The 10,000-nt window shown below is 40.2% G+C and overlaps 1 protein-coding gene across 1 annotated transcript in view; it reads right to left on the bottom strand.

Moving 5' to 3' along the window:
* The window catches only part of mtbp (MDM2 binding protein), a 45,481-nt gene that overhangs the window by 16,723 nt on the left and 18,758 nt on the right, over positions 1 to 10,000 (bottom strand). The window contains exons 9-13 of the mRNA XM_080896977.1: positions 9,179 to 9,273; positions 8,755 to 8,821; positions 8,436 to 8,553; positions 3,073 to 3,252; positions 61 to 174 (exon numbers count right to left, since the gene is read on the bottom strand). Coding sequence (XP_080753103.1) covers positions 61 to 174; positions 3,073 to 3,252; positions 8,436 to 8,553; positions 8,755 to 8,821; positions 9,179 to 9,273 — 574 coding nt within the window. The remainder of the gene's footprint in view (positions 1 to 60; positions 175 to 3,072; positions 3,253 to 8,435; positions 8,554 to 8,754; positions 8,822 to 9,178; positions 9,274 to 10,000) is intronic.

The following is a 10,000-nucleotide window of genomic DNA, read 5'->3' as shown; positions in this document are numbered from 1 at the left end:
ATTTTATAGGGAATGATCTAGAACTACAGCATATTCCAACTCTTTAAACGCTGTACTTACTAAGATATTCTTGAAGTGCCAGTTTCTGAACCTGGCTCACTCTTCTCTCTCTCCTCAGCATGTAGTCTCCTTGCAGACATGGCAGAGAGTGGAGGATGTTGCCTGCAGCAGCTCCTGATAAGCAGAAAAACAATAATGACATTTTTAAAGAAATCAGTAAGACAGCTGATATTTCTCTTGTTTGCAGGGACACTCGACAGATTTTCCACAAAAAGTTGACAGAAAACTTTCACAGAAATGATGACAAGATATAAAAGGCAGCGATGGGCTAGTGAAAGATTCGTCTGAGCTGGGTGATGGGGTTGTGGGATCCGGTGTTTCTCAAGCAACTTTTCTCAACAAATGTTTTTAACTGTGTCATAATTATACTGCAAATTTGTGTGATGGAGTAGTACAGTGCTGTAATCCTGGAGGACTTATTGCAGTGACAAAAGACAAACCTGCAGAGTCACGAGATGATTTACAAGATACAAAAGAAGACAAAGCATCCATTTGCAAAACAAAGAGTATTTTGTCTAATCTTCCTGTGCATGCAACATGTGACAAATGGTTTAAAGCAGACAATACTTCATCTTGTAGACATCATAAAGCATCGGAAACAAGTAGCTGGGTTAGTGCTCCAATATTTTGCAGCAAACATATGTTTCCTTAATTAAATTTGCAACTCTGTTTGAATGATTTTTCTAGTACATGAAAAGGTGCATAATTAGAATTTCACGATTTTGCTCAGGTGCACATCCCTCAGTATTTTCATTCAAACTATGCTGTGTCATTGAAGCAGTCAGGGCATCTTTTATAGTGTTGCTCTGCATTTAAAAGTATCTAAAGTAAAGGAAAATGTCCCCTGAAGGTTGCATAAAATGTTAACAACAACAGGAACACTCTCGAGAGGAAACATCATAGCAGGTCTCCTGAATCACATTTAAAGCCTGAGAACGATGAAGGACTTTTATGAGAAGAGGATCTTTTTCGTTTAGGCAAAAAGTATATTTTTCTTTTCATAGACGATCACCCATCTGGTTATTTATAGCCTGAAAAGTCCACACAGTAAATCATCTATGCATCATGTCAGTCCTCTCGCCCATTTCTCTGTTGGTCTCTCTCCTATATAAAAAAATGAATGAAATAGTGAAAGCATCAAGAGAACCAGCGCAACAGTTCAATGCGATGAAAGCAGATTGGTGCAGTGAAGAAAGAAATGGAGGCAAAGAAGATTTAAGCTTTGATAAATACAATCATTGGCACTTGGATGGGCAGCAGTGTTAAAGACTATAAGCTTCCAGTACAGCCTAACGTGATGAACAATAACCACCTCACAGCTTCTGTGGGAGAAGCCTTCTGTGGGCTTCTACTCCAGTCAAGCTGAGGAGCCGCTTTAAGCGAAAAGCCACTTGAAGGGCTTTCTTTAAATATGGCAGATAACAAATTGCTGTTAGAACTTCCAAAAGTACAAATATTGAGAAACTACTAAAGTGCTCTTTAAATGTGATTACAGTTGAACAAAACTTCCCCAAAGGGGCAGGAGAGACCTGAAGGGGACATGAAATTAAGAGACTTTTTATTTCAGTTTGACCACTTGTTTAGTTGAAGCTGTGACACAGAACTCACAGGGTCAAGTAAGTTTGCTTAAAACCCTTTTTATAATCACACTTACTATACCCAAAATACCATTCCCAATGTTGTCCATCATGATTAAACATCCAATACATCCACCTGCCCAAGAACAGCCATGTTTGAAACCTTTTTTAAGAGACAATGATTGGGTTCACTGCAAACAGGAACTAATAATAACAAGAAGCACTCAGACCACAGAGCTGTGCCAAGGCAGCTCGTTCTCTGGGCAGTATTTACTTTTAAAGGAATTTTTGTTTTGTTCAATATTCACTTGCTTTGCTTTAAGAAGTTTGTAGTGCAGATGTAAAAGGTAAAAGTGGGATCAGAGGTCAAATGTGACATGATATTTGGATACAAACTATATTGCAATATTTAGAATCCCCATATGCCATACCCTGTATGCCTATATGTTACAAACAACGTACAGTAAAAACAATGGCAATATGAAATAGTTCTAAATAGATTTAGCCAAGTGGCGGAAGGCTTTCACCTGGGTGGTGTCAGAATCTCATCTCTGCTTTTCGTAGATGATGTGGTTCTGTTGGATTCATCAAGTGATGGCCTCCAGCACGCACTGGAACGGTTCGCAGACGAGTGTGAAGCGGTGGGAATGGGAATCAGCTCCACCAAATCTGAGGCCATGGTCCTTAGCCAGAAAAGGGTGGAGTGCCCACTATGAGTCAGGGACGGGTTCCTGCCCCAAGTGGAGGAGTTCAAGTATCTCGGCGTCCTGTTCACGAGTGACAGGTGAAGGGAGCAGGAGATCGACAGACGGTTTGGTGCTGCGGCTGCAGTGAGGCGGACGCTGCACCGGTCAGTCGTATTGAAGAGAGAGCTGAGTATAAAAGCGAAGCTCTCAATTTACCAGTTGATCTACATCCCTACCCTCACCTATGGTCACGAGCTGTGGGTGGTGACCGAAAGAACGAGATCATGGAAACAAGCGGCAGAAATGGGCTTCCTCCAAAGGGTGGCTGGCTTCTCCTGTATAGATAGGTTGAGAAGTTCAGCCATCCGGGAGAGTAGAGGTGCTGCTCCTCCACATCGAAAGGTTGAGGTGGTTTGGGCATCTGACAAGGACGCCTCCTGGGCACCTCCTGGGGGAGGTGTTCCAGGTATGTGCCACTGGGGAGAGGGAGATGTGGGTTTCCCTGCTTAGGCTGCTGACCCCGCAACCCGGGATCTTGCTCTATTCCGACATGAGTGTAATTAGACATCACACAAGCTTTGTACTAGATGGCAGGCAGGTAAAAGGCCATGTGATATCCAATCAGACTGAGTCGAAAACATATTATTACATGCACATCTGTTTCCTAATGCCTATGAAAGTGCAGTGCAGAAGTGGATCTGTGAAAATGGCTACAGACGCCCGCCTACAAGTTTTTCCACATAAAATACCTGATGATGACAGAGGCTTCTCTCTCAGTAATGCGGACACAGTTGCCATGGCAGCCGCTCCATTAATTTGACTGTCTGAGTGCAGCATCCTGACCCTGCAGGCTTCACGCTCAGCGTTGTCCGAGCCCTGGACCAACAGGAAGTAGGCAGCACTCTCACCTTTGACCTCAACATCGGGCACTAAAAGAAAAGAAAGACAGGAGCATTTGTTACTTATATCGACTGCTCTCAGAAGTTTATTTTTTTCTTTTTTAATCTTTCTATTATGCTTCACTAGGGATGGGTATCGAAAACCGGTTCTTGTTGAGAACCGGTTCCCACTGTTTCAATTCCTTGGAGTTGTTTGCCATTTTTGCAAACGATTCCCTTATCGATTCCAGTCGCCCCGAATGACGTCACCACGTTGCAGAGCGTCATTTACCTGGCAGGAAACACGGCGCGTAAGCAGCTCAAACGCTCAAAAGTTTGGTTATACTTTACGAGAACGGATGACAACAGGGCAACTTGCAATACTTGCAAAGTAGATATTTCATTTAAGGGAGGAAACACTACGATTATGCAAAAGCATTTGCTCACAAAACGCGTGATGACCTTAAATGAATGTCGTGTTTTTAATTCCGCTCCGGACTCGTGAATCTCAACCCAGCAGCAGCGGTAACGTTTGCACGTCCTCTTCCGTTAATGCGGCAGGTAAATAATCAGCTAACAGTGCATATTATGTTAGCGCGATCTGCCTTATTACAAAACCTGCCATTACTGTGCATTTAGGTGACCATGATGAGAGAGACAGGCAGAGTCTGGCTCAGATGCTGGCAGTTCTCGCTGCAGTCTACCGGTAGCGTCTCCTTTCAGGCCAGGATAGACGAATGTCACCGAACAGTGACTAAGTTTGTGGTAAAAGGCTTGAACCCATTTGCCACAGCAGATGCCCCCAATTTTAGGTAAGTGAATGTGTTTAATTGTAGGCAGGGACATTACTGGATATTCTTGTGTAATTGCTACTGAATAATTTATGTTATAATTTGTTATTGCTACAGAAGAATATTTATTTTATTATTTTACATTTACAATTTTTTTTTCTGGGGACCCTGTGACACCCCATTGAAGAGCCATAGGCTGTGGATCTCTTAAGATCTCACTGTTGGGTTTGTAAGGCCATGTTACTCCTAAATTTCTATCTTGTTCAAAGAGAAGATATAAAACGAAGTTCTAAGCTAATTGAACTTAGTGTTCTCCTTTTTTAAAAAGAATCGATAAAGAATCGATAAAGAATCGAATCGTTAACTAACCAACTTGAGGCTTAAGGGAATAATGGTAATAAGAGGGACTGATCCATATGGGCACAGAGAATAGCCACTTTTTGTGGTACTGAAGTTCCCGGGCTTTCATTCAAAATCTGTTTATCGTGAGCACCCACCCATTAAACATAAAAATTATAAATAGCTTCAAGCTATTTCAAGCTATTGATGCCTGTGGGCACTATCAGCCACTGAGACAACAGACAAATTTTAGTGTTTTAATGAATGAATATTTCATACATTAAGGCTGCCTGTTTATTTAAGAGAGGTGAACAATACATTATAATTGTACATAATAATATCACAGATGATAGACTAAATAAATAGATTTTACTTAGATGCTTGTTCATTCTTAATAAAGTGTTATATGTTGAATTGAACTGTATGTCATCTGTTCAAAGGCTCTCCCAGTCAGTGCTGTTCTCCATGCCTGTCTTACTGTACATGATGTTATTAGCACAAACACTTTAAAAGTTACTGTGACTCAAACATAGAAAAATAGATTTTTTATTTCCCTCACCTAATTTTTAAAAGTATTTTATAGCATATAACACCTTTGAAAATATGCTTTGGTTCCCATTTAACTCCAGAAAATCATAAATCAAAATATGGATATTACCTGTCCACAGATTCATGGTGCAGTAACTGCTCTTTTAACTGTCTGGTGTCTTTGCTTTGTTTGGTGTTTGTAGACATGGTTTACATGAGTTTTTAGCTGAGATTCAGAGGTTTCTGTGGACACTACTCATGTCAGCACTTATATTTCTGACCTCGTGTTATAATCGATTAAACGTGGTCTCCTCCCTTTTGCCCCCATTTTTGATGTTGTGGGTGCAAATGATCAGGCGTGACATTCTCATAATAAATCAGATAAAATACTGCAAAGAATTAATCCTGCGTTTGTGTGATTGAAATGTGTGTGCAGTGACACTTTTAAAGATTTGGCCTAAATAATTCTGGAGTGAATGAGGCTAAACATGACACCATATCACCTGTGACACTCACACACGCACGTATGACTTTGCCAGTTTCAGCTGAAACAATTTCAGTGTTTCAAACCATGTTCCAGAGTTTTTAGTTCACCATTCATGAGGTTTCAAGAAGAAAATGAAAGACAGATCTGAATGTTTGAAAGTGTTTTGGAAAAACTCTGTAAAGATTAGATGAATTTATCCTTTGAGTATTGTTCAACTGTTTTATTTTGTTAGATAAGTTGAAAAACAGTTAAACAAGCAAGTAAATAAAGAAACAAGGTTAAATGAAGTAAGAGCAAAAAGTTAACAAGTAAATAACGAAACAAGGTTAAATGAGGTAAGTTCAAAAAGTTAACAAGTAAATAACGAAACAAGGTTAAATGAGGTAAGAGCAAAAAGTTAACAAGTAAATAACGAAACAAGGTTAAAAGAGGTAAGTTCAAAAAGTTAACAAGTAAATAACGAAACAAGGTTAAATGAGGTAAGAGCAAAAAGTTAACAAGTAAATAAAGAAACAAGGTAGAGGAGAGAAAACCCCAACAATCCCCTCTGAGCAAGCACTTGGCGACAGTGGGGAGGAAAAACTGCCTTTAAACGGGCAGAAACCTCCGGCAGAACCAGGCTCAGGAGGGGGCAGTCAACTGCCGGGACTGGTTGGGGGGTGAACAGAGGTGGAGCAAGACGAGGCTACATCAGTTGAAGAAGCAGTATTGTCCCTCTACCGGAAAAAGCTGAAGAATCTTTTCTTCTTTTTCATGGACTTTTCCACGAGCGCCTTTTTGTCCAGGATGAGGGTTCTCAACTCATCGATGGTTTCTGTGTTTTGCCTCTCAAGTTTCTTGCATGTTTGTTCCACCTGTTCTAATGTTGCTTGTGTTTCTTCAAGCTTTTCTTTGAGGTCTTTGGATGTTGCCTCCTGTGTCAGCTTTGCCTTCTGCAGGTCTGCATTTCTCACTTGATCTTCTTTGTGCAGGCCTTCTAGCTGCTCATTTCTTTTCTGGATATCGCGGAGCGTACACTGCAGGTCCTCATGCGTTTTGTCTTGTTTTTGCTTTTGGGCCTGCATTTCTGTGTTTTCCCGCTTCAAGTTGTTGAATTCCAACAATATCCCCTTAATGAGCTCTGAGTTGTTTTTCGCCATGTGATCAATCTTTTTCTGCATGTGTGAGCATCGTTTTTCTAGTGTTTCCTTTTCTCCCTCCAGCTCACTTGTTTTGACCTTCAGTTCATCACAGAATCCTTGCAACTTTTGATTTTTACTCTCAAAGTCCTTGATAATGCACTTTTCTTCTGTCAGTCTTTCTTTCTGTTGCTCTTTCTCTTGAAGGAGGTCTTTATTTTGGACCAATGTTTGTTCCAACTCTGCCTTCACCATTCTGTACTTTTCCTGCATGCCTTGGAGTTCGCACTGCAGGTCTTTTTGCTTTGTGTCCTGTTGTTCCTTCATTTGGAGGACTTCTTTATTTTTTTCTTCAGCTTCATCAAGCTTTCTTTGGAGCAGGTGATTCATTTGGTCCATGTATTGCAGATCCCACTCCATTTTATCAATCGTCGCTTTCCTGCCTTGAAGCTGCTCGGACATTTCTTTAACTTCAGCGCTCTTTTTCTTGTTTTCTTTGATGAGGGATACAATCTGCTCTCTGGCTTGAGCAAACTTGATCCCCCAGCCCTCATTAATAATGTTGATGTCGGGCTGGCGCTGTAGTGTTTCTTCCAGGTGTTTGTTTTGTGCTTCCATCTGTAAGCACTTCTTCTCCAGGTGAAGTTTTTCTTCTTCAATTTGTCGAATTTTGTTCTGGAGATGGTTGTTTTCATTCCTACTCTCCTGTAATGCCCTTTGGATGGATAAGAGGCCATTTGGAGAAATTGGCCGGCCGCGCGTGGAAGTAGAGGCGGCGAAATCTTTTTGTCTCGGTTGCCGTAATCTTGGATACATGTTGGCGTTTGTATCCGATGACTCTGAGAGGTTTCCAAAATTTTCTGTAGTGAACGTTTGAAGGCTGCAAACACAAAGGCTGCGAAGAAACGAACTGAAAATTGCCGTTTCTCACCCCTATTTATAGAAAAACTTCAAAGGATCCTTGTGACATCCTTGTGACATCATCACTCCTAAGACAATCAGATTGTCACATGACATTTTGGAATGTGGAATGGGGATATGTTTTTTTTTTTAAACAGTTTTCAAATGTAACTTAATATTTAAGTGTTTCTTACTTGACCCGCTTAGTCGATTAAAAAGTTCATTGCCACGAACACCCCTAATGTTATATAACAGACCACAGAAAAACACAGTTTTTTTTCTACGTGACAGAGCTATAATAAATGTTTTGTTTTTTTTAATTATCCTACTTTTTCTAAAAGGGAACATTATTTAAAGAATATGTATTTAATTAAAAACTCTGTATTCATCTAAAGTGTATACCAAGAAGGGTGAGCTTCCTGCTTGAAAAGGAAATGACCAAAATAAATGTATTTCTCTGCAATTACAAACTCTGTGTAAATAGTCTTGGTGTCAAAATAAACCTAACACTGGTGAGATGTCATCAGAGCTGTAAATATTACTGCAGATGTTACTGTGTCAAAGTTACTGTGACTCAAACATAGAAAAAATGATTTTTTATTTCCCTCACCTAATTTTTAAAAGTATTTTATAGCATATAACACCTTTGAAAATATGCTTTGGTTCCCATTTAACTCCAGAAAATCATAAATCAAAATATGGATATTACCCGTCCACAGATTCATGGTGACATAACTGCTCTTTTAAACAGAATCGAAAATGGAATCGGAATCGTGAAAATCTTATCAATACCCATCCCTATGCTTCACTGCAGAACTGAAAAATAACTCACATTTTGTATGACTATTATTTCATCCTAATGTTTCTTCTTGGTGCATCATTGCCAAAAACTGTTGTTGTTTCAAGCATTATCTTGTATATCTATTCAGCACCACTTCAGAGCCTTCCCAATGGAGAACTTTATAACTTTATTACCTATACCAGTACAGTCCCACTAACCAATGTACTTCCCTGCAGGAGAGACAGCTCTTTTTTGTTGTTGCCAAAGCGACTGTGACACTCCAGTTTTACCTGGTAAAGACTTTGGTCTCCTAGATAGAGATTCTCTCCAGCGCTGGGAGCTGAGTTGGCTGGCTGCAGGCTGTGCAATGGGAGTGATTACACAGGACAGACTGAACAAAGCTCCGACCTAGAAACAGAAATACAGCAGATTGGCATACACACAGTCCCCAACCAACGTCATTTATGATCGATATATATGATTAATCATGAACATTCTGAATTTGTGATCTTGGAAGAGCTTTAATGTAATGAACAGGCTTCTTTGGTTAGGCGGATCTTTCTGTAGCAGACTTTTGTACATGTAAGAGCACAGCTAAGTTACTCGTACCTTTCCACACAGTGATCGCAGCTGGTTCAACAAAAGTTTAGCTTTCACAGACATCCCAGAAAGGCATCTGTTTGTCATTTGTGAAGGAACAGCACAATATTGAGGCACAAAAGTTATAAAACCACCTTTCAAAGACAGAAAAAGTCTTAAAACAATGAAATAATGGGGGGGGGGGGGGGGGGGGGGGGGGGGGGGGAGAGAGAAGCTATTTTGTTATCAACAATTTTAAAAATGTATATTAATAGCCATGACTGTTTTGGTTTCTGACAGCCAAGCTGTTTGTGTGTGACACATACTAAAATCTTACCTAATCCTGCAGCTGTTTCATTTGAGCAGGTGATGGAAGCAAAAGTTATGATATTCTATTTTTATTTTTAAGCATTCATACAAACACACAGATACAGACACTTTAAAATAAGGATACAGTTCAAACTGGGCGCTGGAGATCAGGAAGCTTGGCAGGTCTGACAGATTAACCAGCTGAACCAAATCTAAAACTGGCGCATAGTAATGAAAGACCTGCAAATGAATCAAGAAAAGAAACAGAAAAGACAACATGATTAAAATAGATCATATTTTTCACAGAGTACAGCCTTCAACTCCATTTAAATCAGCGATGTCAAACTCATTTTACACTGTGGGCCACATACAGCCCACTCTGATGTGAAGTGGGCGAGACCAGTGAAATTACACGATAAACATATAGAAAAGCGACTGGTAGATCATTGCGGACACAGAAATGTCTGTCATGTAATTATAAATTTAAAGTATAAAGCAGGGGTGGCCAACCCGCGGCTCTCGAGCCGCATGCGGCTCTTTGCCTGGTTTCATGCGGCTCTTACGTTCATATCAAAGTTTGTGTTTTGATTTTTTTTATGTTGTTGTTTTAAAATGTGCGCGTTCGCTTCGCTTGAGTTCAATACGGTATTTTCATCAAATGCGCATGTGTGTGAGATGAAAATACCGCAAAGTTTCCCAGTAGGAGCAAGTTCGCCCTTAAAATGGCAGGAAAAAAATGCACAGCAAAAAGAAAATATGAAGATGAACACAGGACGTTTTTAACAGAGTGGGAGAGTTTATATTTTTTTGTTGAACGCAATGGTAAGCCATTCTGCCTTATATGTCAGACGTCATTAGCGCATTTCAAAGATTCAAATCTTCAGTGCCACTTCAGCTCACTCCATGCTAACATCGACCAGGAATTTCCAAAAGGGACTGAACTTCGCAAGCACGAGTTGGCCACTTT

The sequence above is a fragment of the Rhamphochromis sp. 'chilingali' genome, assembly GCF_963969265.1.
Source record: "Rhamphochromis sp. 'chilingali' genome assembly, chromosome: 11".
Classification (NCBI taxonomy): domain Eukaryota; kingdom Metazoa; phylum Chordata; class Actinopteri; order Cichliformes; family Cichlidae; genus Rhamphochromis; species Rhamphochromis sp. 'chilingali'.
Note: the sequence above shows the minus strand (reverse complement) of the source record. Positions and strands in the feature narration are given on the sequence as shown.